Source organism: Nomascus leucogenys, chromosome 6 (assembly GCF_006542625.1).
Source record: "Nomascus leucogenys isolate Asia chromosome 6, Asia_NLE_v1, whole genome shotgun sequence".
NCBI classification, from domain to species: domain Eukaryota; kingdom Metazoa; phylum Chordata; class Mammalia; order Primates; family Hylobatidae; genus Nomascus; species Nomascus leucogenys.
This window is the reverse complement of record NC_044386.1, coordinates 35,333,713-35,358,418: the sequence shown is the minus strand read 5'-3', so window position 1 is coordinate 35,358,418 and position 24,706 is coordinate 35,333,713. Positions and strand designations below refer to the sequence as shown.

The 24,706-nt window shown below is 47.3% G+C and overlaps 1 protein-coding gene across 5 annotated transcripts in view; it reads right to left on the bottom strand.

Annotated features, from left to right (window-relative positions):
* Positions 1-2,621: 2,621 nt before the first annotated feature.
* Positions 2,622-24,706, bottom strand: part of EGFLAM (EGF like, fibronectin type III and laminin G domains) — a 199,900-nt gene continuing 177,815 nt past the window's right edge. For 2 of the 5 annotated variants that reach the window (XM_030814000.1, XM_003274361.4), the window contains 5 exons: positions 19,081-19,159; positions 16,050-16,193; positions 8,806-8,889; positions 4,545-4,648; positions 3,011-3,723 (listed from right to left, as the gene is read on the bottom strand). In XM_030814000.1, coding sequence (XP_030669860.1) covers positions 3,569-3,723; positions 4,545-4,648; positions 8,806-8,889; positions 16,050-16,193; positions 19,081-19,159 — 566 coding nt within the window. In that variant the 3' untranslated portion in view covers positions 3,011-3,568. Of the gene's footprint in view, positions 3,724-4,544; positions 4,649-8,805; positions 8,890-16,049; positions 16,194-19,080; positions 19,160-21,761; positions 21,786-24,706 lie in introns of all 5 variants that reach the window. The other 3 variants (XM_030813998.1, XM_003274359.3, XM_030813999.1) reach the window with 3 other exon arrangements.

The window sequence follows — 24,706 nt, the reverse complement described above, 5'->3', positions numbered from 1 at the left end:
GCTTTTCCGAGCTCCTTCCTCCCACGCAGGGAGGAGGCAGCAGCTCCTGCAGGGCCAGGGGAGGACGTGGGCAGGGAGGAAGGAGAGGGGGCAGCAGCAGGAAAGCGCCAGTGCCCGTGCCAGCAGGGCAGTCCGTGTGTGGACACCAGCCGGCCTGTTTGTGTTGGAGGGGCCCCGGAGACGGGAACCGGACTGGGTCAGGAAATGAAAGACAAATACCAGGGTGGGAGAGCGGCGCGGCCTTCAGAGCGGCGGGCAGGCCGCGGCAGCTGCCTGGGCAGCCGCAGGAGGGGGACACAGAAGACCCCACAGACCTTCCTGAGAGAAATCCTGAGGTAGAGCCTCCAGGAACATGCAGGATTATGGAAGGCCATCTTAATAGGAAAAGCAAGGACATCCTCACCCCACACCCGGTCACCCTTGCTTCGAACATGTGGGAGGTTCCGGGGAATTTTCTCAGACCCTGATTGTGGGAGAAAAGCCTTTCAGGATCCCGTGCCCCTCTCTCTCCTTCCTCCCTAGGACAGAGACTGCTGTTAGCCTCTGAGCTCCCTGGCGACACCCCAAACCTTTCTCTTCGGCCAAGAGCCTGGCCAGCCTTCAACAGGCTCTCCCCACAGCGGCTACCCAAAAGCCAGGCACCGATCCCATCTCCCGGCCGGTCCAGTCCCTCCTCCTCACAACAGCAACAGGGCCAGCTGCCAAGTGTCAGGGAGCAGGTGGAAGGAGGGCAAGGGGAAGAGAGGGCACCGCATTGCGATGGGGGAGGGCAGGTGCTGCTCCCATCAGGCCTGGCCTGGCTGGGCACTGAGAACATCATGGACCTTGCCTCCAGCCCCAAGTGTTAGAGAAGGTCAGAGAAGAGCTATGGCCGGGGGTCACGGCATCCCTACTGCACCCTGCTGTTAATGACATAGGACTTGCTGGGGTGGACCGATTGCATCAGCAGTGACGCTTTTCCACTGGTCCTGAGTCCATGCCCTCCGCCAGGCAGCTTGGTAGTTCTCTCATGCTGGAGAAGAGCCCATATGTCACGTGGTGGCCGGCCCGTTTCTTCCTCTCTTGAATCCACAGATGACTGGGGTGTGGCAGTGCCAAGCCGAGGCTGTGAAAGGCCTTCCACCTTTACTCTCGTGCTCGTGCCCTCCCCCGCTGCTAGGAGAAGAACATGCTCAGGCCAGCCCATTAGCCTAGGAGGAGGACAAGAAACACACGGAGCAGACACAAGCCACCTCACCAACCCAGCCAAGGCTATCCTGAATTAGCAGCCCTGACAGGTGTGAGCAAGTCCGACTGACACCAGAAGATCCACCTGGTCAAGCCCAACGAAGATTGGCAGAGCTGCCAAGCTGACCACTCAAGGCGCATGAGGAATAAACACTCGTTGCTATATGCCATTGCAGTTTTGTGATTTTTGTTATGCAGCATTATTGTGGCCATGACAACAGATACACATAGAGAGACAACTGGACACCCAGGAGCCCACATGGGATACACTGTCTCTTACCCTGTCCTCTGACCCTGAGCCTCCCAGGTCACCAGCTCCTCTTGGGTCCCTCCACTCTGCTGCTCTCTCACCTGTCAGATCCCTACTCCCCTGACCCTGTTATCACGTCACTCTTCTCCCCTTAGCCTCATCTGCTTCCCACCCAGAGGCAGCTGGTTCTACTCCCAGGCCTGCATCCCTGGGTCATTGCATTTTTCTCTGGATAACACTTTCATGGAACAACAACTCATCAGCAACAGCCCTTCTAGCTTCAATTCAGCTGAATACTTTGCTAATATCACAATGATATGTATGGCTGGAGGGAATCCATCAAAATGGGCTGTAAAAGCAACTCCATGACATCTTGGGAAGCACTAGCCCCAACAGTATCAAAGGAAGAGGTGTTGAGGCAAGGGTGTCTGGGAGGTGGAGGACCCACTTTCTACGATGTGGCCTTTCTCCAGATTGCACTCATATAAGATTATGTGTCTAGGAGTGGATGATGATGATGATGATGATGATTACCATGATTCCTCTGGGAGAAAGGATCCTGGCCATCAAAGCTTCCCAAAGACAGGAGATTGGGGCACAAAATGAACCTCTCTAGTTTATTCATCTTTTAGAATTACATTATGTGCTTAAAACTGTGCCTTGCACAAACCCCAAAAGTCTTTGCTGAATGAATGCTGCACAAACAAAAGCAGAGTCAAGACTGGGACTAATTATAGGCTCTTGCATAAGTTAGATCATATTTCCCCCCATGTTTGGGGGCAGTGTTCATCTCACCTTTCCCTTAGTAAGTCCGTCATGGGGATCTGCCAGTGAACCAGCTGTCTCTGGGGTCATGTGCATGCATAGCAAAGGGGCACAGCTCATGGTACAGAAGGAAGAAGTCTTGTTTCTCTGGTTCTCACCCAGATGCTCAGACCATCCTGACAGCATGTCCCCCCACCCCTGCACAGCCTTAGGAACACTGATTGTATTAGTGTCCATTAGTATGGACCTGACCTCTGCAAAATCAGTAACACCTCCATAAGTGAATGAATGAATAAGTTCTAGCTTTGTCCCCTTTATTCAAGTTTACTATAGATATTCCCCACCTCTTAAAACAAAAATGACAGTGACCTACCTCAGTAACACATGTTCCTTTTAATCTGCTTATCTTGGAAAGCTTCATATTCATCCCCTTGAGCCATCAACATTTACCAAAAGAGAATGGTCAGCTCCCCAAGTTGCCCACCCGAGTTACCTATCCATTCCACTGACACCACAAACGGCCCAAACAAGTCTCTTTTGGGAGAAATTTTTAGGAAAGGTGTGCAAGAATTCAGGGTCATCCACCCAAACTTCCAAAAGTATACTGTGTGGACAGTCTGCAGCTATAAAAATATACACATACAAAAGTACGGCTACAAAATCATGGGGGCTCAGCTCCTTAACTCTGCATTATAAAAAGTAGGGATTTCACATTCGAGGTAAGCTCTGGGGAAGGGGGCCACATTATGATTATGATTCTGTGTTTGGTCTCCTTCCATCTTCATTTTCACGGACTAGTCAGAACACAGTGAGCCAGCCAGTGAGGAGTGGAAGGGGTTAATCCGAACAATCCACGGGCCAAGGTGGGAAATGTGAAGTTCAAGGTCACACAGTCGTTCTGCTGTCAGGAAGAGTGTCATGAGTCAGGGAAGGAGAGAAGTATTTTAATACTGCCCTGCGGGTTTCTTCCTCTCTCTCTCTCTTTTTAATGTACTATGAATCACAACACAGTCATTGAGCTATAGCAGACAGGCTCTGGAATTTGCATTGATGTGTGATCTCTGGCAGCCGCTACATATTCAATGGACAAAGTCCGATGCTTCCTACACAGAGAATTCTGCTGGGTCAGCTCGCAGAATGTCAGCAGGAAAGGCCACCCAGGGATGCCTGTCTTGGTTCTCAGTTTCTCATCAGTGTGTACTTTCTCCTTGGTGAGAGGAAACACACCTGGTCCCTGGGCCTCTGCGTATAGCATCAGGCAGGGTCTGAGGGCCCCTGGGATTCTCAGAATAGAAGGCTCTGTCCCTTGGGCAAGGCCAGCTGGTGTTACTTGGCTCCACAAGTGTTGATGTTTTTCCCATCCACGGCATCTTCCACGAGGGAAATGTGGTAATCGGTGGACAGGGTGAAGTGAGAGATACAGCCCACGAGCCCTCTCATATATTGCCTGTTAGTGTGCAGAGCAATTTCCTTCATTCCACCTGCCAGGAAGCAAGAGGGAGACGAGGTGAGCCAAAGGGCAGGTGTCAGCAGGGCAAGGTCGGGGTTCCAGTTTGGGGCACTTGAATGGCTGCTGACCAAGGCATCCCTTGATTCACAGAACACGTGAGGGCTGTGGGCCCCTTGAGCTGCTCGGTACCTCATCTCTCTCTATTTTATAATTATCCTTGAAGGAACAGATTGACTTGGATCAGTTTGTACACAATCAAAAGCTATAAATTCATTCCTCATGTGTGATTTCTGGCCCAACTGACCACCTTGAGACCAAATAGTGTCTAGTAAATTTTGAAGTGTGGTATAATGTCAACAGAATGCAGTGTGTAGCTAGAAGTGATGTCATCTTAAACCAAAACAAATGCACTGATGTCGAATGCTTTCAATAGAAAATATCATATAGATAAAAATAGCTTTTCATTTTTATGTGTCTGCACTAGTGAATTAATTATAATAAGCCATTTACAGAAATACTAGTCATTCTATTCTGCAAGGGGGAAAGAAAGACAGGTCCTGTTTTGTCAGAGAGAATTCATGGAGCTATATTTAGCAGGTTCCTGTTCTATAAACAAGAAAAGCCTGGTTTTCCTGGTGGATCTGTCCAAAGCATAAAAGCATCGAAGGGAGCCCTTCCTGCCCCCTCAGCCATGAGTCAGCAGTTCAGAAAATGAAAGAATGGAATATCTGGAGGGCTTCCTGATTTACAGGTACTTGATCCAGCAAAGTGCACGGCCTCGGCACAGCAAATGGAAGACTAACAAGAAAAGCACTGGCCTAACTGTGCTTTGGTCGAGGGTCGGTCACTTACCCACATACAGAGCTCCATTGATGTTAAGCTGCCGCATCATGCCTGGGGATTTGCCTGTTCTGGCTCCATAGTCATCCACGGTTATCTTTCCTGACTGGCCATCCCTGCAAAACACCAAAACAAAAAAGAACAAAAAGCCCGGCATTTTTGGAGTTCATTCAATCATTCATTCATTTCAATACAAATGTATTAAAGGACCCACTATGTGCCAGGTACTGTGCTAAATGATGGGGCTGCAGAAATCAAAGCAAAAAGCAAATGTGTGGCCCTCAGGAGCCTGTGGTCTACTGAGGAAGACAAAAAGTCAAACTGTGAATGACAACACAGTGCCAGCACTCCACGGCGAAGACCGCAAGGGTGCTGTGGAATTACACCAGAGGAGCAGCGCCTAACTTAGACTAGAGAGAGGACAGTTATTAGAGAGATGGTCAGAGAAAGCTGCTCAGAGGAGATTCTGTCCAAAATGAGTCTTGTAGGCTGGATAGGTAAGTCAAGTGAAGGAGACGGTTATGCAAACAGAGAAAGCAACAACAGCAAAGGGAGAAAGCAGGGGTTAGCACAGATGGAACTCACAGAACACTGGGGCTGGAAAAGGTGGGGCCCCAAGCAAACGGTCAACCGTTTGTAAGGAGTTGAGAATTTATCCTGAAGGTGACAGCGGGCCAGGGAAGAAATTTCAGGTGAAGCCCAGGGGAGGAGAGCCTGTGGCGAGGCATGGGAAGCCATGGGGAGCTGGGATTCTAAGTACAATGAGAGAAGCCAATGAAGCAATTTTTGTAGGTATAAGATCGTTCTATGAGAAGACTGGCTCAGAAGTTTCTAAGGGACCCACAGAGCCCTAAAGTGACTCTGAAGACAGGAAAAGGGAGGTGTTCATTGGTGGCAAGGGCTTTGTAGTTTTCAAAGCTATTTTTCAAACCTATCCAGCCCCATGAGCCTTTTTCAAGCAAATACATTTGCTTCTATAGCACTAGGGGGTGGACTCATTCAGGCTTCACTTCTTGATAGTAACTCTTCTAGAGTTTTAGAGAACTTTCTCTTGTTCTGTCCCCATCTTTGAGACCACAAACTTCCCATTTGGGAAGTGCTTTCTTAGAATCCCGTATCTGAATGCTGTGACAGGCAGAACCCGCAACAGCTTGCCTTGCTTGCCCTGCCTTTTAAAAAAAAAATTACTCTAAAATATTCCATTTTTTTCTACTTACTCTAGTTCATAAAGTCTAAGACTTTTTCATTTTTTATATCTAAAATGAAGATATACCTTATAATCAATGGCATCTTAGATTTGAAAAAATGTGGTATCACCTTCTAGCATAATAACATGCTTCTTTATCATGTTTACTACTTATTGTCTGTTGCTTCCCATTAGAATGCAAGACCATCAAGGCAAGGATGTTAATTTTCTTCAATGAGGTATCTCCCGTGTCTGGAATAATATAAGGCTCATCCCAGATGATGAATGAACAAGTGAATCTGTGGTGCTTCAGCGTCCTCACCTAAGATGGGAATAGCTATGCCCATCTCCCAAGATTATTGTGGAGATCAGATGTTATGCATACAAAGCACAGGGCATGATACCTGATACATATCTTGCTCTATAAAGACTGGTAGAGGAGTGTGTTGTTATTGTTATGAATATCATTATCATTTTTATCCATAAAATGAAGATTATAAAACCTAAGTTGCTGTGAATATTAACTGAGACAAAGTATGAAAAGTACCTGGCACCTGGAGATGTTTAATAAACTGGAATTTATTTCCTCTTTTCTGCTGGGATTAATGCCTGCAAGACCAGGATTCCCCAGAGCAAGACACTGTCCAAAGCAAGGCCCCCTGGGCAATCTCCTTTTCATGGACACTCCTATCTCTAACCCTGGAGCCTGCTACAGAGAATTAAGGTATCCGCCCAATCCTTCTTGCCATAATTGATATCCATGGCCTTGACCCCTGAGAACTCTTCCCTTCTAGGCCTGTCTGCTCACAACTCACAGTATCTGCTGGAATCCTCCCATTCATCCAGTTCCTGGGCTCAACTCCTTCTGTTCAGCCCTCATTGCAACCTAAGACCCACCAGGAGAGGTATCCATGATGCCAACAGGAAAAGCCAAGTCTGCTGAGCCATCTGCATGGTGCCCAGCTTGACATTCTGACATGTGAAATTCTTCCTGTACAACATTCCACTGCCTTATCCCTCCCAAACATCTGAAATCCTAGCTTTGGGTGGGTTTCATCACGGGGTGGCATGGAAAGGGCTTTGAGCTGGGATTCTAATCTTGGCTTTTTCCACAAACAGCTGTATAGTCCAGGGGAAGACCATTCAACATCAGTTTCCTTAGATGTCTAGGAAGTGCCTGGTATCCTCACCAGTGTGTATCTTGATATACATAATCAAACCCCAACAACAACTGGGAAAGTTTAAAAATTATTCCACAATGTGTGAGTATTCTACCAATGATCTCCACCCAAGGAAACTGGGAGAAGGGTGTCATTCCCTGATGTTCCCAGGGTGGGGATTTGTAGGGATTGGTTAGAGGTAAAGAGCTCAAGCATTTCATATTCCTTTGGATGTCTCTGGCCAAGCCCCTTTAACGATGGGTAAGAGAGAGAAATGAAGAAGTTAGAAGCCATAGAGTTTGGAGTATTTTGGAGTTAGGACGGACTCTGATTTTTTAACTTGTAGTCTAGAAACTATTTGAAATCCAAGCATGTGGATATTCATGATGGGAAAACATTTCTTTTTTCAGGAAGAGTTGGGACTTCATCAAAATCACCCTCTGTCTCCAGGGCTTTCTAGACCATCTGGGAAGCTGAGAGGCACAGATCTGCCTCTGTATCCCCATTTCCTCTAGGGTTTCAAAAGCAGGCCCAGCAGCCAGGGGTTGGGAGCCCAGCAAGCAAGGCTCTCCCCATTGCAGCCTATATGGGAGCTGAGTAGGAAAGTAGCCATGGTGGGCGCCATGTTTCCCAGGCCTCACTCATGACTTTACCCACTGGCTTCCCCAGAAAGGGTTATGATAAATTCTCAGGGAACCCCAACCAGACCCTCATTTCAGCTTATCTTCTCCTGGGACCTTCATCTAACTTGCGAGATTGACATTTCTAAGTTTCAGTCTGCTATTTCATTTCTGAAAATATGTTGTTAGAAATATGGACAAAGGTATTAATAGTAAAACTATTATATAAAGAAGAGCAAAGGAATGATTCATCCAAAGTTAATCAGAAGTCAGGGTGGTGATTACCTCTGTGATGGGGGAGATATGTAATTGGGGCTGGGTGAAATACAGTCAGCTTCTAAGGTTTAGGTAATGTTAAAAAAAAAAAGTGGCTGGGTGCAGTGGCTCATGCCTGTAATCCCAACACTTTGGGAGGCCAAGGCGGGAGAATCACTTGAGGCCAGGAGGTTGAGACCAGCCCTGGCAACATAGCAAGGCAGATGGTGTACACCTGTGGTCCCAGCTACTCAAGAGGCTGCGGTGGGAGGACTGCCTGAGCCTGGGAGGTCAAGCGAGGCTGCACTGAGCCATGATGACACCACTGTACTCCAGCCTAGGTGACAGAGTGAGACCCTGTCTCAAAACAAAACAAAACAAAACAAAACAAAACAAAGCAAAACAAAACAAAACAAACAAACAAAAGCTGGAGGGATGGGGGAGGATTGCCTGTACAATGAGATTTGACAGTCTTTTGTTTGTTTGTTTGTTTTGAGATGGGGTCTCACTCTGTCACCCAAGCTGGAGTGCAATGGCATGATCCTGCTACCTCCACCTCCCAGGCTTAGCCTCCCAAGTAGTTGGGATTATAGGCGTGTGCCACCACACCCAGCCAATTTTTGTATTTTTTGTAGAGAAGGGGTTTCGCCATGTAACTCATGCTGGTTTCAAACTCCTGAGCTCAGGCGATCCACCCACCTCGGCCTCCCCAAGTGCTGGGATTCCAGGTGTGAGCCACCATGCCCGGCCCAAACATTCTTTAAAGTCCACATACCCTGAACTCTCAAGGCTCTTCCAGTTCAGCCATCAAAAGGTTTCTTCTCCAGAAGGTTACTGCTTAATGAAGGTTTGGGGTTCAGTTTCCCTGGCCTGTTAGTGTCAGTGTAGGGCACAGTGGGAGATGGTAGAAAATTCCCTTAATGCCCTGGATCAGGGGTAATAGGATGCCAGGCAAAGTTGGGCAACAGGACAGTGGGACTACAAGGGAACTGGACACCACATCCCACCACTGCTCAGCTCTGGGTCTGCCTTATGCTGTGGGAGGGACTCACCTAACAGCCTTAACTCGGTGCCACCGACCATCGTTGAAGGAGCCATTCACCATGATGGATGCCACACCACTGCCCAGGTTATAGCTAAGGCGTTGGAGAAGAAGAAGACAGAGAACAGAATAAAACACTGGGGCATAAGCAGACATGGTTCACAGACGATTCTCAGGGCAAAAGTTCTTTGCAACTCAGAGTGCAGTTTCCTTAACAGAAAACCAGAGTGTTATAAAAGTTGCTGGGTTTCCAGGCTGGTTCATCAAATTAAAAATTATCAGACTTTTAAATTATGGTAAAATATACATAATATAACCATGGCCATCATAACCATTTTTAAGCATACAGTGCTGTAGCATTAAGTACATATTCATATTGTTGGGCTGGCAATCTCCAAAACTCATCTTACAAAACAAAAGCATTGCATTAAATAATACCCCCTCATTCTTCCCTCCCCCCAGCCCCTGACAACCAGCCTTCTACTTTCTGACTCTATGGATTTGATTCTTCTACATACCTCATATGAGTGGCATCATAGAGTATTTGTCTTTTTTGTGACTGTGGCTGGCTTACTTCACTTAGCATAATGTTATCAAGATTGTTTTTTAATGCCCTCATGTAAGGCAACATCAGTACTAGAGTATCAGGAATAACAAGAATGGCTTTATCATGTATAGTGTTTTATACTGTGTTACGATGATGGTCTGCCCCCACTCCACCCACCAAATTCATGTCCACCCAGAGCCTCAGAATGTGACCTTATTTGAAAATAGGGTCTTTGCAGATTCATTAGTTAGGATGAAGTCGTACTGGATTAGGGCAACCATGGATCCAATAGGACTGGTATCTTTATGAGAAGAGACTTTAACATGGAGCCAGAGACACACAGAGACAGGCAATGCCATGGGAAGATGGAGACAGGGACTGGAACGGGGTATCTCCAAGCCAAGGAATGCCAAGGGCTGCCAGCCACCACCAGAACCTGGGGGACAGGCATGGAGCCGATTCTCCCTGAGACCCTCCAGAAGAAGCCAACCCTCACACTGCATGGTGGATTTCTAGCCTTCAGAACTGCGAGCGAGCCCACTTCTATTGTTTCAAGCCACCTAATTTGTGGTCATTTATTATCAGGGCCCTAAGAAATGAATACATCTGTTTTCACTTTTTTTTTTTTTAAACTGAACATTGCAGAGTAGGGTGAGCCCCAGAGAGATTAAGGGAATTTGCCTAAAATCACAAACCGAATGTAGAACTTGAACTTGGTGTATCCTCTGCCCTTATCCCATTTCACTCTGCTATCAGGTTTCTCTAGTGGCTTCCTATTTTCTATTTCAGTTCCCAGATACCCCGATACCGTAAGGGTTTCAGAAAACATGAACATGTTGTTACCAGAGAGAAATATCCCCCTTAATCCAGTGTTCATTCAATTATTCTAATTAAATTTAATTCCACAAATATTTAGTGAGTGACTACTCTAGCCCGGGCACTGGGCCAACTGCCCAGACTTTCCCTGGATAATATAATAAAGCCTAGGCCATCAAGCTTTTGAAGGGAAGTATGTTCCACCTGGGATGACTCCCTCCTCATTTTGTAAGAGGACATATCTCTCCTTCACCTCATTGCCCAAGAGAGAGGGATGCCGAGAGAAAAGCTGGATGAGTTACCAAGCACTCGCATGTACTCATTCTGAGAAAACAGCAAGAATAGAAAGTGCTTGGCTTTCTCCAGAGAAAGCACCATAGGTCATTCCTTTAATAATGGAGGCTCAAAGAACTCACACAGCCCATTGACATTTAACCAAGAATAGGACTTGGGGTGACTTGACAAACCCCTGGGACAAAGCTGCCACTCTGACCCTGAAAAGTCCACTGTTTTCTAATGAATTTTCCCACATCAAGTATCTCCTTGTATAAAGCAGCCTGGTGGTGGAATTTTGAGATTTCATGATTTGGTGCCTAAATACTTCTTGAATGAATAGGAAGTAGGGCGAGTTGCTGGTGGGCAGAAACTTAGCTGAATTACTATCTATGGCTGTTCTGAGAGGCAGTGTGGGATGATAGAAAGAGCACAGACACTCAGATTCAACAGACCTGCCTTGATCCCCAGACTCGCTAGTTAACAGCTCTGTGAACTTGGGCAACTTGCTTCATGTTCTCATCTGTCAGATGGGGATAATAATCCCTTCCCTGAAGGATCCTAGGGAATGCTAAGTAACATGACATATGTAGGAAGTGCTGCACATCGTAGGAGCCAAATGAATAATCCCACCACTCCAAACAGAGGCAGCACTTAGTGCAGCTTGGATACGGGGTTGACAATGCACCCCAAGGGACTGGTAGGAAGGAGAAAGTTGCCACCAAGGCTTGAATATGTCACACCTCCCCTGGAAGACTAGCCATGTGTGAAAGTAAGCCAACAAGCTGTCAATCTATAACCAAAGCAGTCCGGAACACCCAGATCTCAGAATCAGGGTGACCTGGCTGTGTAAGTGAAGGGAGGCTGGATTGGAACATGATTGTGGTGCAGTGAATGAAAACCTTTTCAGTTGTCTAAGAGCCCATCTAGACAAAGGGTGCGCTTCCTTCTGCTCTCCAACCCGACAACTCTCCTGTTCAGGCCAAGGCCAGAATGTGCTCTAGTGAGTCAACTGTGAATCTGGCAGACAGGAATCCAGCCATCACTGTGGGAGGGGGCAACTCAGTTGGCTTCTCCATGGCCTGATTCCCCAACCCCCCAATTCCATCTGATTTCAGACCCTCCAAAGAACTTTGCGCTTCCCCCAACATGCTGATACTCACCCTGAAAAAGCTCCCTCGTGTATATAATCATATATGACCAAGAATAGTGGTTACCTTCACTGGGAGAAGAACGAGGGAACATTTTTGGGTGGTGGACATGTTCTATATCTTGTTCTGGGTGATAGTGATTCAGTGTTTACATATTCTAAGCGTATCAAGCTCTACACTGAACAGGTGCTCATGGCAGGGAAGGTATGCCTCAGTTTAAAAATGTAGAAACAAACAGATATAAGAATGTATGTCTAACTTCTCTACCCATGTCTTGGGAACCTGGCTGCCATGATGGGTTATTCTGAGCCGCTCAGCTTTGGTATGCACTAGAGGCTGTGAGCCAGAGCACCAAGGTGGGCCACCCGGAAATACCTTCAGGTGAGGCCTTTTGGAAACTACTTGGCCACCTTCCTGCTTTCCTGTGGTGGCACTTTTAATCATGTCCCCTTTAAATTGTAGCACAAGGCACTTTGCTAATGTCAAGTCTCTTCCCCCTCTTCGTTGCATGAAGATGTGATGAGGTGAAACTAAGCGGTCAATGTTCACTGTGAACGGCCAAGCAATGTTCACAAACCCCGCCAGTGGTAGGTTTCATGCCCCACATACAATCACAAAACAAAATGAAACAAAACAGAAAACAGAAAACAGAAGAACACACCCATTTTTGCTGAGCACTTTGATTTCCTTATTTTTTCTGCTAAATCTTGCACCAAAACTGTGAATATATATACATATATACATTTTTAGAATCCCATTGTTTTTTCCTATTCTCTGGCAGAAAGGCTTTGAGCACTAAATTAGCCAAAGAACCAGCTTTTAGGTGAAGAAAGTCATGAAAGTTGAGACTATATTTTATTATCTTAGGATTCCTCTTCCATCTGCTTTGAGCCTGGATCAAACACTGAAACCTCAAGAACGATTTGTCTGCTCTGTAGAATGATTCACTCTCCAGACTGCACAGATCTGTGCTCCTCGGGGGCACAGCCCGTGACTTATTAAAAATAACAATAACAATAATAAAAATAAGAACTACATTTTAATAATAACTACATGTTCTCTCTCTGAGGTAAAGGCTTCTAAGACTCAGAAAATGCTTGAGCAAGGATCATAATTCTTCTTATCATTATCATTAATTAGCTACACCAGACCCTGCACTGAACCCCTTACATGAATTCATTCATTTAATCTTTACAGCGAACCCTGTCGTTTTGCAAGGAGGGGACAGAGGCTGAGATTTAGGTAACTTGCATGAGCCCACATGGGGGATCAGGCATGTGTGATTCCAAAGCCACTTCAGACCCCGTTTCTCAGGGCATGGGTCCTGGAAACACCCGGGTGCTTGTTTCTAATCAGACCCCGGTGCCCAGCACACCGCTGACATCTTCAAACCACTGGCCTACAATGGAATTCCTCTCTGTCCCCAGCCCACTGGGACGCTTCCCTACATCAGCATCGGGGACATTGATGCGGTGGGATAACAGCCCAGATGGAGGAAGAACAGAGCGGCAGCGATGGGGCGGCTCCAGGACCAGAGCAGGCACAGAAGTCGGCCTCGGCCTGGGTTCAGCAGTGTGTCTTACACAGATCACAATCAGAACTCCAGGATTAGAAGAAAAACAGAGGGCCAATTTTCAGAATCCTGAGAAAGAAATGGTAACAAGAAGTGTGTTCAGGATAAAGTAGAGTTGTTTGAAGGATCCTAAGCAGGTGGGAGAGGGGAGGGGGCTCTCTAGGGCCGGGCATGGGAGCTGGTGGGAGCTGTTTCCCTGCTGGGGTAGAATGGGTGGTGAATAGGCTCAGCTGGCAGTTTAGGGGGAAGTTGGACCATCCCACCCACAGCCGAGCTACTGTTTCAGTTCTCTTTTCTGGGCACAATCAAGCACTTGAGGCCTTGATGAGGTTAACCACAGGAAAACCACAAGAAAGTGGCTTCAAGGCAGCCAGCCTGAAATAGGGTGTGAAGAGCTCTGTGTTCAACCTCTGGGCCAGCAATGGGTGGGAGGCTATGGAGGACAGGAAGGTGGAGATGGTGAGAAGCTGCCTCTCACCTGCCAGCATCCAACCTCAACTACATACGACTCTCCAAAGTCCCCAAACAATCATAAGACTGAGTCACTTAGCATGCTCTGCTATTTAGGGAATAGCATGACATTGGACAAGTGACATTTCCTCTCAAAATGCCTTTTATTCAAACAGAAAGATTTCTGTTATCCTACTTGGGCTGTCAGTAATCTTAGCACAGGACCAGCAGAAGCCCCAGAATTAAGTCTTCAACTTCTCCATTGTTTAATGATCCCTCCTTTGTCTATTTCAATTCAATTACTTTCATATCATTTAGTCATCAAGGGTGAATTAAGAAGTAGAAGTCCAAGAAATGAGTTCCCCCATGGAACTCAAAGCTTTGAGGGTATCAGAATTGTCTGGGGAAATGGTTACCACACAGATTGCTGGACCCCACCCCTAGAGTGTTTCTGGTTCAGTAGATCAAGGTGGGGCCTGAGAATGTGGATTTCTAACAAATTCCCAGGTGATGTTGAGGCCGCTGGTCTGGAGACCACACTTGGAAAGCCACTGTCTAGATGAGCAATGTCTAACCTCGTGTGAGGATGTGCCATGACAATCTCTAGAGAAGTGTTTCGATATTACACGAGACAGGCAGGTCCTGCCCCTTGGAAACTCAGCTTTCACCCAATCTGGTAAGAAGAGTGGGGAGAAATCATTCAGGTAATTCTTTAACTACTTCATAGCTACGCATTTGACAAATTTAGAAACAGTCTAAATTCACTTAAAAGAGGGAAGAACTTCTGGCACTGCCTTATCAGTAACACCCAAGAAGTATTTACAAAACTTTCATGTTGGATGGATCTACTGAGACATGAATCTGTGTTTTGTTCCTCTGGCAGCAGGAGACTTGAAAGCAGGGATTCTCCTTCCCACAGCTACACAGCTAACAGGGAGCAGAGTCAGAATTTAAAGTCAGGGCTCCTGGAGCTTAGGGTTTTAGACCTTCCTGAGCTGCTGAGTCTTAGGCTGAGTACTCGCTTTCATGCTTGGCCTTCCTGCTTGGCAGTATCCAAGTCCTCTTTCTGCCCCTTCCTATTTCATGAGTAGGGAGCATGCAGCAGTAACACACGAGAACAAGGGCACAGAATTGTTCCTCACAGGGCTAGACGGTTAATTCCTAAGGCTCTGCCATGCAGTTCCTATTGAAGCTACTCAAGTGTGCCATTGTGGCATGAACATGGCCATAGACTATATATAAATGAAAGAGTACAAGCCAGGCACAGTGATTCATACCTGTAATCCCAGCACTTTGGGAGGCCGAGGCGGGTAGATCACCTGAGGTCAGGGTTGGAGAGCAGCCTGGCCAACATACTTCATAGTTGTTGAGTTCCCCCATGGAACTCAAAGCTTTGAGGGTATCAGAATCGTCTGGGGAAACGGTTACCACACAGATTGCTGGACCCCACCCCTAGAGTGTTTCTGGTTCAGTAGATCAGGGTGGGGCCTGAGAATGTGGATTTCTAACAAGTTCCCAGGTGATGCTGAGGCTGCTGGTCTGGAGACCACACTTGGAAAGCCACTATCTAGATGAGCGATGTCTAACCTCGTGTGAGGATGTGCCATGACAATCTCTAGAGAAGTGTTTTGATATTACACGAGACAGGCCCTGCCCCTTGGAAGCTCAGGGGAAGGCAGGAAAATGGCTTGAACCTATGAGGCAGATGTTGCAGTGAGCTGAGATCACGCCACTGTACTCCAGCCTGGGTGACAGAGCAAGACTCCATCTCAAAAAAAAAAAAAAAAGAAAAAGAGTACCGCAGTATTCCAACAGGACTTTTTTTTTTTTTTTTTTTTTTTTTGAGACAGGGTCTTGCTCTTGTTGCCCAGGCCGGAGTGCAGTGGCGCAATCTCGGCTCATTGCAACCTCTGCCTCCTGGGTTCAAGTGATTCTCTTACAACCCCGTCTGTACAAAAAATACAAAAATGAGCCAGACATGGTGGCACGTGCTGTAATCCCAGCTACTAGGGAGGCAGAGGTAAGATTACAGGTGCCTGCCACCACACCTGGCTAATTTTTGTATTTTTTAGTAGAGACGGGGTTTCTCCATGTTGCTCAGGCTGGTCTCAAACTCCTGATCTTAAATGATCTGCCCGCCTCAGCCTCCCAAAGTGCTAGGATTACAGGCGTGAGCCACTGCGCCCGGCCCCAGCAAGACTTTATTTACAAAAAAGAGTGGTGGGTCAGATTTGGCCTGCAGGCCATAGTTTGCTGACTGCTGCTCTGTAAGATGAATGTTGGAAAGAAAGACCAGGAGCTTCCAATAAGCCTTGAAGCTTCAGACTTCAGCCAATTCCAGCAGACTGTGCTCTGGCTCCCTTCTGAATCACTCTGTTTGGCGTGATCTGCAATGTCTGAGAAAATCGCAAGGTGCTGCTGAAGGCAGATGGAGAGGAGGTTACCTGAACACGAGGGCTCCCTCCCGAAGGCCCAAGGAAATGAAGTCGCTGTTGGGTCTCATGTGGCTGTCTCCCCTCCACAGCAAAAGGCCATCCTTGGCAGTTGTCTTAAACCTCATGAACACATTTGATCTTGATCCTGACACCCTGGAGGAAATACACAAACAAATCCACCAAATCAACCACCAACATCTGTTTCCGAGTAATTCCAGATTTGTCTGCCAGCCCTGAGGAACCAGATGTAAGGATAGTCTGGCACTTTCTGACACTTACTTCATCACCACGAGTCGCACCACGGGTCTAAAGGTCTGGACTGCTCACTCGGCAGCAGTCTCCCTCCCCAAGCACTGTGAACCCCACCAGACAGCATTTGCTCAGTGACAGATTAGCAAGACTATGGCCAATGTCACAGCTTAGGCTGCACCCCCATACACACCTCATTCTTTTCTCTTTCCTGTTTTACTACTCAGGGGCCCCATTCCCCAACAGAAAGTGTGTTTCCTAATTACCAAGAGGCTCAAATTGGCAGCCACTCTGGGCTAGGACCGCGGCTGTGGATGGCCAGCTCTGGCTGGTGACTGTCCTTGGGGACAAGGTCTAGACAGGGAAAATACCCAAGTGATGGCGTCTCAGACAAGGAACATGGCCTGATAGTGAATGGTCTGGAGTGGTGTTGAGGCAGAGCCAGGGTGGAGAAGAACAGGAAGCTTCGAGGAAAGGAGGGGTGCTCAGGCTAGGCCGGCTCCATGCTCTACAGCCACGTCTGGGAATAGGTTCACAGGCTGACATGCTCTTAGCAATGCCTGGGAATAGACTAGTTCAGAAATTCATTCTTATTAATGTGATCAGTGTTTCATCTTGCACAGGGAAAAGAGGAAGGCTGAGGTCCTTGAATCAAGGGTGAGATAGGAGGAAACATAATTTAATATTGCTACTAGCATGTCATTGGAAAAGTTTCTTTGTCCATTCTGTAGTCACTTGAGCCACCCTTCTGTCTGTCCCACACACCTGGGTCTGGGTCTGCAGAGTGTCCTCAATTGTGAACAGTGGAGGGAACTATTGTCTAGGCTTCCCAGAGCCTGAGCTCGTCAGGTCAGGAAGAGACCAAGTTTGCATTCCCCATGCAGGGCCTGAGAGCGGTGAGGGAGGAGCGAGGTCCCCCAGGCCAGGTGCAGCACAATCTGGCACTGACCTGTTCCCTAGAGACCTGCTTTGCCCAGACTTTCGCTCAGGTTCCTTCCCTCTCCCATTGCCTTGGGTATATTGATTGGTTACAAGCCAATCAAGAGGTTCCCATTTCTCTTGCCAGTGATTGGTTTAGGGGCAGGTAAGTGGCAGCACAGAAGAGACACAATTGTATCCCTTTTGTCCAATGAGATACAATTCTGGGAAGAATTCCTTCTCTTTTAAAAAGAGTCATATGAGAAAAAAATCTTTTTGACTTCCACTGGATGTAGTCAGAGTCATCTTATGTGCAGCTTATGGGCAGCTGGGGAGTGGCCTCTGGAGAAGACGCTGAGGACAACAAGCAAGAAATAGGGATGAGATTGGAATCTTTGAGGGTACAGCTGCTTCTCTTAATTAATCAATCCAAGATCCAGTGTAAGTCTGGACTCCTTGTGATATGAAATAGAAAATATCCCTCATGGGTAAGGCATTTTAAGCTGAGCTTTCTGTTACTTGGCACCAAAGATATCTGACTGAAATAGACCTTGAACTTGACTTTTACCTGCAGCCTCACATACATGCATTTGTACTTTCATATACATACACACACACACACACGTGTACACACACATACACACACACTATGGCACTCAAGGTAGCTGTGGTTTTGGGCCTTATGTCTCCTGCTCTCACTAACCCCCAGAGACTGAAGGCTTGGGCCCCTTTCACCCTGTCACTGCTTTCTAGGGACTGAATGACCTTCCATCTTTGGAGAGAAAGGGCTGAAGAAAGAGGACGGTCTCTCTTGGCTGGGAATCCATTTTACCTAAGTCCCCATGCCAAGACAACACAGATAAATACAACTTGGGATTAGAGAAGTGAAGCAGTGTCTGCCTGGTGTGTGTTGGGCATTACCAGGGACATCCAATGCCCTAGGAGAATTCCTCCCAACCACCTTTTGTTCCCTGAAAAGCCACCAAACTCCACCCTAAGAACTGGAAGCCTTTCGCTTAAAGATTTGCCCTTGTGTGTTAAGATGCAGTCGATCTGAAGGGGAAGGAAAATCCCAGAATGATTGTGTGGGGAGCACAAAGGGGAATAGCACACTAAAAACCACAAAGAACTGGGGGAAGGGAAAGAAAGAGATAAGGGGCAAACTGAAAGTGCCAAAGACAAGCTTGACCGAGTTGAGGATTTTGCCATGTCAAAGGCTATTCCAAACCAAGAGCGAGGACTCCAGGCCAGGACTGGGACTTCTGCCACCAGGGGTGAGATGCCATGGTTGTGACTTGGGCATTTCCCTGTACCCACATGAAGAGAGCTGAGAAGCCTCTCACTGAACTGGCCAGAGCTTGAAGAGGACAAGAGACCTTTGCTGATGAAGACGCAGGGTAGGTATGGACCCAGCAGGGAACGAGCTTGGATCTGTCTGTCCTTCCGCTGCTGGCCCAGGTCAGAGCTGCACACTCTGGCCACAGCACAGCACGGAACTGCCCTGCTCACAGAATCATAATCATCACTCAGGCTTCAGGAACATCACATTCTCACTGCTTCTCAAAGCCTGAACACTGGAAACTCTGGGACCAGTCATGTTTCTCTCTCCAGGCCCTTTGACCAGAAAGATACTGGATTGTTTGTAACAGGTTATTTGAAAGGTCAATTTCTCAAGTTTAGTTTGTTTTTTGTTTTATTTTGCTCTAGTTTCTATGTTTATTTCATGTTATGTGTGTTTTTCCCCTGAGGCCATGGCCGAATGGTCTTCTTTGAGAATTAGCTTCTGGCATGAAATACAAGAAAAAGCCCTGAGAAAGATATAGAGAAATTTACCCCCAGAAAGCTGAGGAAGGTGCCTGTTGAAGCTTATTACCTCTTCAAGATATCTGGGTTGTCATACGTCAGGTAACTGCGGCCGATAAACTGCGGGATCTCAATGGCTTCTATGATCGCTGGGACAGAACAGAAAAAGAAGGTTACATAGTATGTGGCTCTCTTGACCCCTGCAGTCACACACATGGCAGGAAAACACCCAGCCCCTGGAAATAGGATGTTTAACAATTCATCAGCCCCTTCCCTTCGGCTGCACGCATATTTGGCCAGGTTCACAATTGCCAGGCCCCATGGCTTGGGGTTGGCTTCTCCCCCATTTTTCCCTCCTGGGGAAGTCTTATCCCTGCCACTGGCCTCAGCGCTGCTGAGAAGGCCTCACAATGTGCTGAAACTTGAACTGTTCCCAATTATTCTTGGAAGCCAAAGAGCGGGTCTTGGGCCATGTGGGGACCAGCTGGGGATAACCCCAGATGTTCTCCTAGGGAGGCAGAGAAAACAAATCCCTAAATCAGGCCCACTAGGATTCTTGAAAGCTAATTTGCTGCAGAACCTTTTAAGCTAGGACTTCGAGAGACGCTAAAGCACTATGAATGAGGCTTGGACTCCTGCATTTCCAATCACTTTCCAGTGTATTTCACAGGATCTTTTTTTTTCGAAACGAAGTTTCGCTCTTGTTGCCCAGGCTAGACTGCAATGGCACGATCTTGGCTCACTGCAACTTCCACCTCCTGAGTTCAAGCAATCCTCCTGCGTCAGCCTCTCAAGTAGCTGGGATTACAGGCACCCACCACCAAGCCCCGCTAATTTTTTTATTTTTAGTAGAGACGGGTTTCACCACGTTGGCCAGGTTGGTCTCGAACTCCTGACCTTAGGTGATCCACCCGCCTCGGCCTCCTAAAGTGCTGGGATTATAGGCATGAGCCACTGTGCCTGGTCTATTTCACAAGATCTTCACTACAATCTCAGGAAGTCGCAGGTAGTATGGGGGAAGGGAAGGGTTGGTTATTCTCATTTTACAGAAGAAGAAACTGAGGAGTAGAAAGCATGGAGGATTTGCCTGAGATCACGTAGTTAAGACAGCACTAGGCCTTGAACCTGACCGGCTCTTCTTAATTCTGGCTTCCGGCCCCCTCTCAATTTTCCAATATTTTAGAAATGCATTTTCTTCCTCCCAAACTCTCATCACTTTGTTTTCCTGAGGAATTATCCTTTTACACATAGTAGCAAAAGAAGAGTTTAAGTAGCTGTGTGTGATGTCATGAACGGGGGATGAGGTTAGGGGATTTCTGCTAGAGAAATAACAGCAATATCTCTTTCCTCTTTGGAAAGATACAGAAATGGTGGTTTAAAGAAATTAAGGTAGAATAAATCTCAAATTCAAAGAAATGTACAAAATGAGGGAGAATAAGAAGGTTTATAAAACACGTTATAGTTTCACGAAAATACATGGTTGGTGCAAAGAAGACACTGAACGAAGGACTCTCCACCCTGGAGAGGAAATGTAGAATTATTTGATACTACGAACAATCATACAGATTAACCTTCAAATATAAAAAAAGAGCGGAAACAGCAAAGCCGATGACAATGGGTCCCCAAGTACAAGTCCCTATGTTGGCAGCTTCCCAGAGCCTTTCATAAAAACTAAAAAAGAAAGGAAGAGAGGAAAGAAAACAAGAAAAGCAAAGGATGAAACAGAAAATTTAAAAGACAATTTTGGAGGTAACTACCCAAGAAATGGCTCTGTGGTTCTGTGAAGCAGCACAGCCCTGGAAGAGGGCCTGAGGCTGCAAGGACCTAGCAGGGCCGGAGGTGAAGGGCTCTTGTCACAGTTCAGGGCTGCACCCCCAGCCACTCCCTTCTGACTAAGGGAGGTAGGAGGAAGAGGAGACAAGGAAGGGAAACAATTAGGAAAAAAGAGTGGGAGGCAAAATGGCAAGAGGATGGGAAAGGCGCCGAGTAGGAAAACGGGTGGGATGAATGAGAAAGAAGGGACGCTGCACCAAGAAGAGGAGGGAAGAAAGTGTCAAGGAAGACACCCTGGAGAGAAGGCAGCCACCGGGCAAGGAAGGACGGGACACAGAAAAGGAAAGAAGGCGGCGCCGGAAAAGGAGAGGAGGGAATGGACCCAGAGGAATAGACAGAAATGCCAGGGAGGAGGAGGACAGGGCGGCAGGTAACAGTGCAAAAATGGAGGAGGTGGAAGGAAGCTCTCAGCGGGGGCAGCGGGCCCCTCGTTTCAGGACACCATGGCTGGGAAGGGAGAAGGAGGAGAGAAGATCCAAGCTGAGCGGCGCGGGAGGCCTTCCCGGAGCTAAACGGAACCAAGGAGTCCCTGGGGAGTTTGGCTCACCCCCCAGCGGGGAGAGGTACAGCCAGGGCCGGTCCCTGCTGCTGTTGGCCGTGGCCGTGGGCCTATGGCCTACAGCCATCTTTCCCCTGAACTCCTTGCAAGGGTCGGGACGTGCCTGCCACACATCGGCTCTGCACATGAGCTTCCGAGGGGGTCTGTGGGCACCCCCAGCAGCTGCCGGCTCAGCCCCCAGCTCAGGAGAGAAGTGTCCTCTGGCTGGCCGGCGGGGAGGCTTCCCGCCACGCGTAGGCATGTCGCAGCTCCCAGGCCACTCACCCCGGGTCCCCCTGCATGCGGTTGGCCTGCCCTGGCAGGCCCTGGCCCCAGCCCAGAGCGCTCTCGCAGTCTCTCATAGGACTTACTGTACTTACTATTGAGGCAGTAGTTCCCACACTCTGCCCGGTGCCAGCATGAAAGAGAACAGGGAGAGTCAGCCTTTCACAATCCTTGTCAAATCCCTATTACTCTGGTTGCAGATCACTTGAAGCCAGCCTTGTTTCTCTCACAAAGCTCTGCCCGAGGGTCCAGAACGTCCTCTTAGGGATGTGAATATGAGCCCCGCGGGGAACCACTGGAAATCTCTCCTCAGCATGATTGGCACCCAGCCACCCGCCTCCCCGCCTCATCTTGGCTTAATGAAGGTGGGGGTGGCAGTGGACGAAGAAGATGTTTAGAATCAGCTGTCTGACACTTCTGAGGCTCCCTCACCTTCAACTGACAATCTGCATTTCTTTTAAATCTAGAGAAACAGCTCCTTGCTCGAGAGTTACTTACCTTGTCAATGAGTATTACTTTTCTTGGCTCTAGGCTGCACGTGAAGAAGGAACGATAAGCCAGCTAGCTGCCTCTTCTCTCTCCCTAGTGGAAAATCTCGCCCTCATTCCCACCCCATCCCCCCTTGCAAGATTCCAGACCCCTGGTTATTTTGTGATTAACAAAGGCAGAGGCACCCTCGAGAAACAACACCACTGAATAAAAAATGGTCAAACTATGCTTCATTTAAGTGAATATATATAGGGACAAATAATCACATCCAAAATCATCAGAGCTTGAAGTGACCATTGGGCCCTTTCTGGCTCTTTGTAGTTGGTTTAAATGTTGTAAACATTACTATTATTATTATTTTTTGAGAGAGAGTCTTGCTCTGTTGCCCAGGCTGGAGTGCAGTGGCACGCATCTCAGCTCACTGCAACCTCTGCCTCCAGGGTTCTAGCGATTCTCCTGCCTCAGCCTTCTGAGTAGCTGGGACTACAGGCAGGTGCCATCATGCCTGGCTAATTTTTGTATTTTTAGTAGAGTTGGGGTTTCGCCATGTTGGCCAGGCTGGTCTCGACCTCCTGACCTCAGGCGATCCACCCACCTGGGCCTCCCAAAGTGCCGGGATTACAGGTGTGAGCCACTGCGCCTGGCCAACATGATTATATTTTAACCTAACCCTATACCTAATTTTTTTGCTTTTATTTTATTGAAAAAAATTTAATTGACACATAATAATTTTACATATTTATGGGGTACATAGTGATGTTTTGATACATATATAGTGATCGGATCAGGGTAATTAGCATATCCATCCCATCTCAAAATGTATCATTTCTTTGTGCTGGGAACAGTCAATGTCCTCCTGCTAGTTATTTGAAACTATATAATATTGTTAACTATAGTCATCCTATAGTGCTGTGGAACATCAGAACTTATTTCTCCTATCTCCCTGTAATTTTGTATCCTTTAACAAATCTCTTCCTATTCCCCACTTCTCTCTACCATTTCCAGTATACCTAATTTTTTCTACATTGCCTTTTTCCTGTGGCAGTGGCCTCACTGATTAGTTGAAATGTGTTTTTTTCATTTTCTTACATTTATATCTAAAAGCTTGTGCCATCTGGTGACACACACCCACAAAAACACCCCAGCGGACAGCAGCCTCCAAGCCAGAAGCCCTGCAGTCCAGGCAAAGCAAATTTTCCATTTGAGGAACTTGGAATTCCCAACAGACTACAAGGAGTTGGTCAGGTGTGGTGGTTCACACCTGTAATCCCAGCACTTTGGGAGGTCCAGGCGGGTAGATCACCTGAGGTCAGGAGTTCAAGACCAGCCTGGCCAACGTGGTGAAACCCTGTCTCTACTAAAAATACAAAAATTAGCCAGGCGTGGTAGGGCATGCCTATAATCTCAGCTACTCATGAGGCTGAGGCAGGAGAATCGTTTGAACCTGGGAGGCAGAGGCTGCAGCGAGCCAAGATCACTCCACTGCACTCCAGCCTGGGGTGACAGAGTTAGACTCCATCTCAAAAAAAAAAAAAAAAAAAGAGTTGAAGGGACCACTGTTTCTTTCCCACGTTCACAAGACCTTAGCAAAGGAAAGCTAAGGGCATGGAAGGGCATGGAAGGCTAACTTCCCCAACAACCAGGGCTCCTCTCAGCAGCATCCTTGATGGATGCCCATCCCGCCAGAGCAAACACTTCCCACAGTGAGCAGCTCACTCTTCCACAAGGTGGCATGCTCCCGTGCTGGACCATTCTACTAGGGACAGAGATCTTTATTATAGTATGCTGACGATAGCCACAAAGTAAAAACAAACAAAACCTTTCCCTAAACTAGCAGCCCTTCAACTATCTGAAGACCAACATCTACACTAAACACCCCCAGATCTCCCATTCTGGGGGTGTTTAATGATATACCATCTACAGAGAAGAAATTCCCTTGAATTTGGCTCTTGTAGTTGGTTTAAACGTTTTCTAAAGGAAGTTATCCTTCGCATTTCAGTGCATTAGTACATCAAAGCATGACTCTAATCATCTAATCATCTTATATTTTTTATTTTTTGAGATAGAGTCTCACTCTGTCACCCAGGCTGGAGTGCAGTGGCGTGATCTCGGCTCACTGCAAACTCCGCCTCCCATGTTCAAGCGATTCTCCTGCCTCAGCTTCCCGAGTAGCTGGGATTACAGGCATGCACCACCACACCTGGCTAATTTTCGTATTTTTAGTAGAGATGGGTTTCACCATGTTGCCCAGGCTGGTCCCAAACTCCTGACTTCAGGTGATCTGCCTGCCTCAGCCTCCCAAAGTGCTGGGATTACAGGCATGAGCCACCGTGCCTGGCCTGACTCTAAACATCTTAAAAGTATATATTGTTATGCGATATCAGGGCATCTGAATGTTTGGTTGTCCTAGGGTTTGTCTTTGCAGACATTACTAAGCTGCTTCCTTAGCCATAGACATTTTACATGACCATGTGACTGACAAGGAATGTACCTTGCTAGTTTTAAGATGGAGTTGATTTTTAAAATGGTGTCACCCTGGCTCTCCTATGCT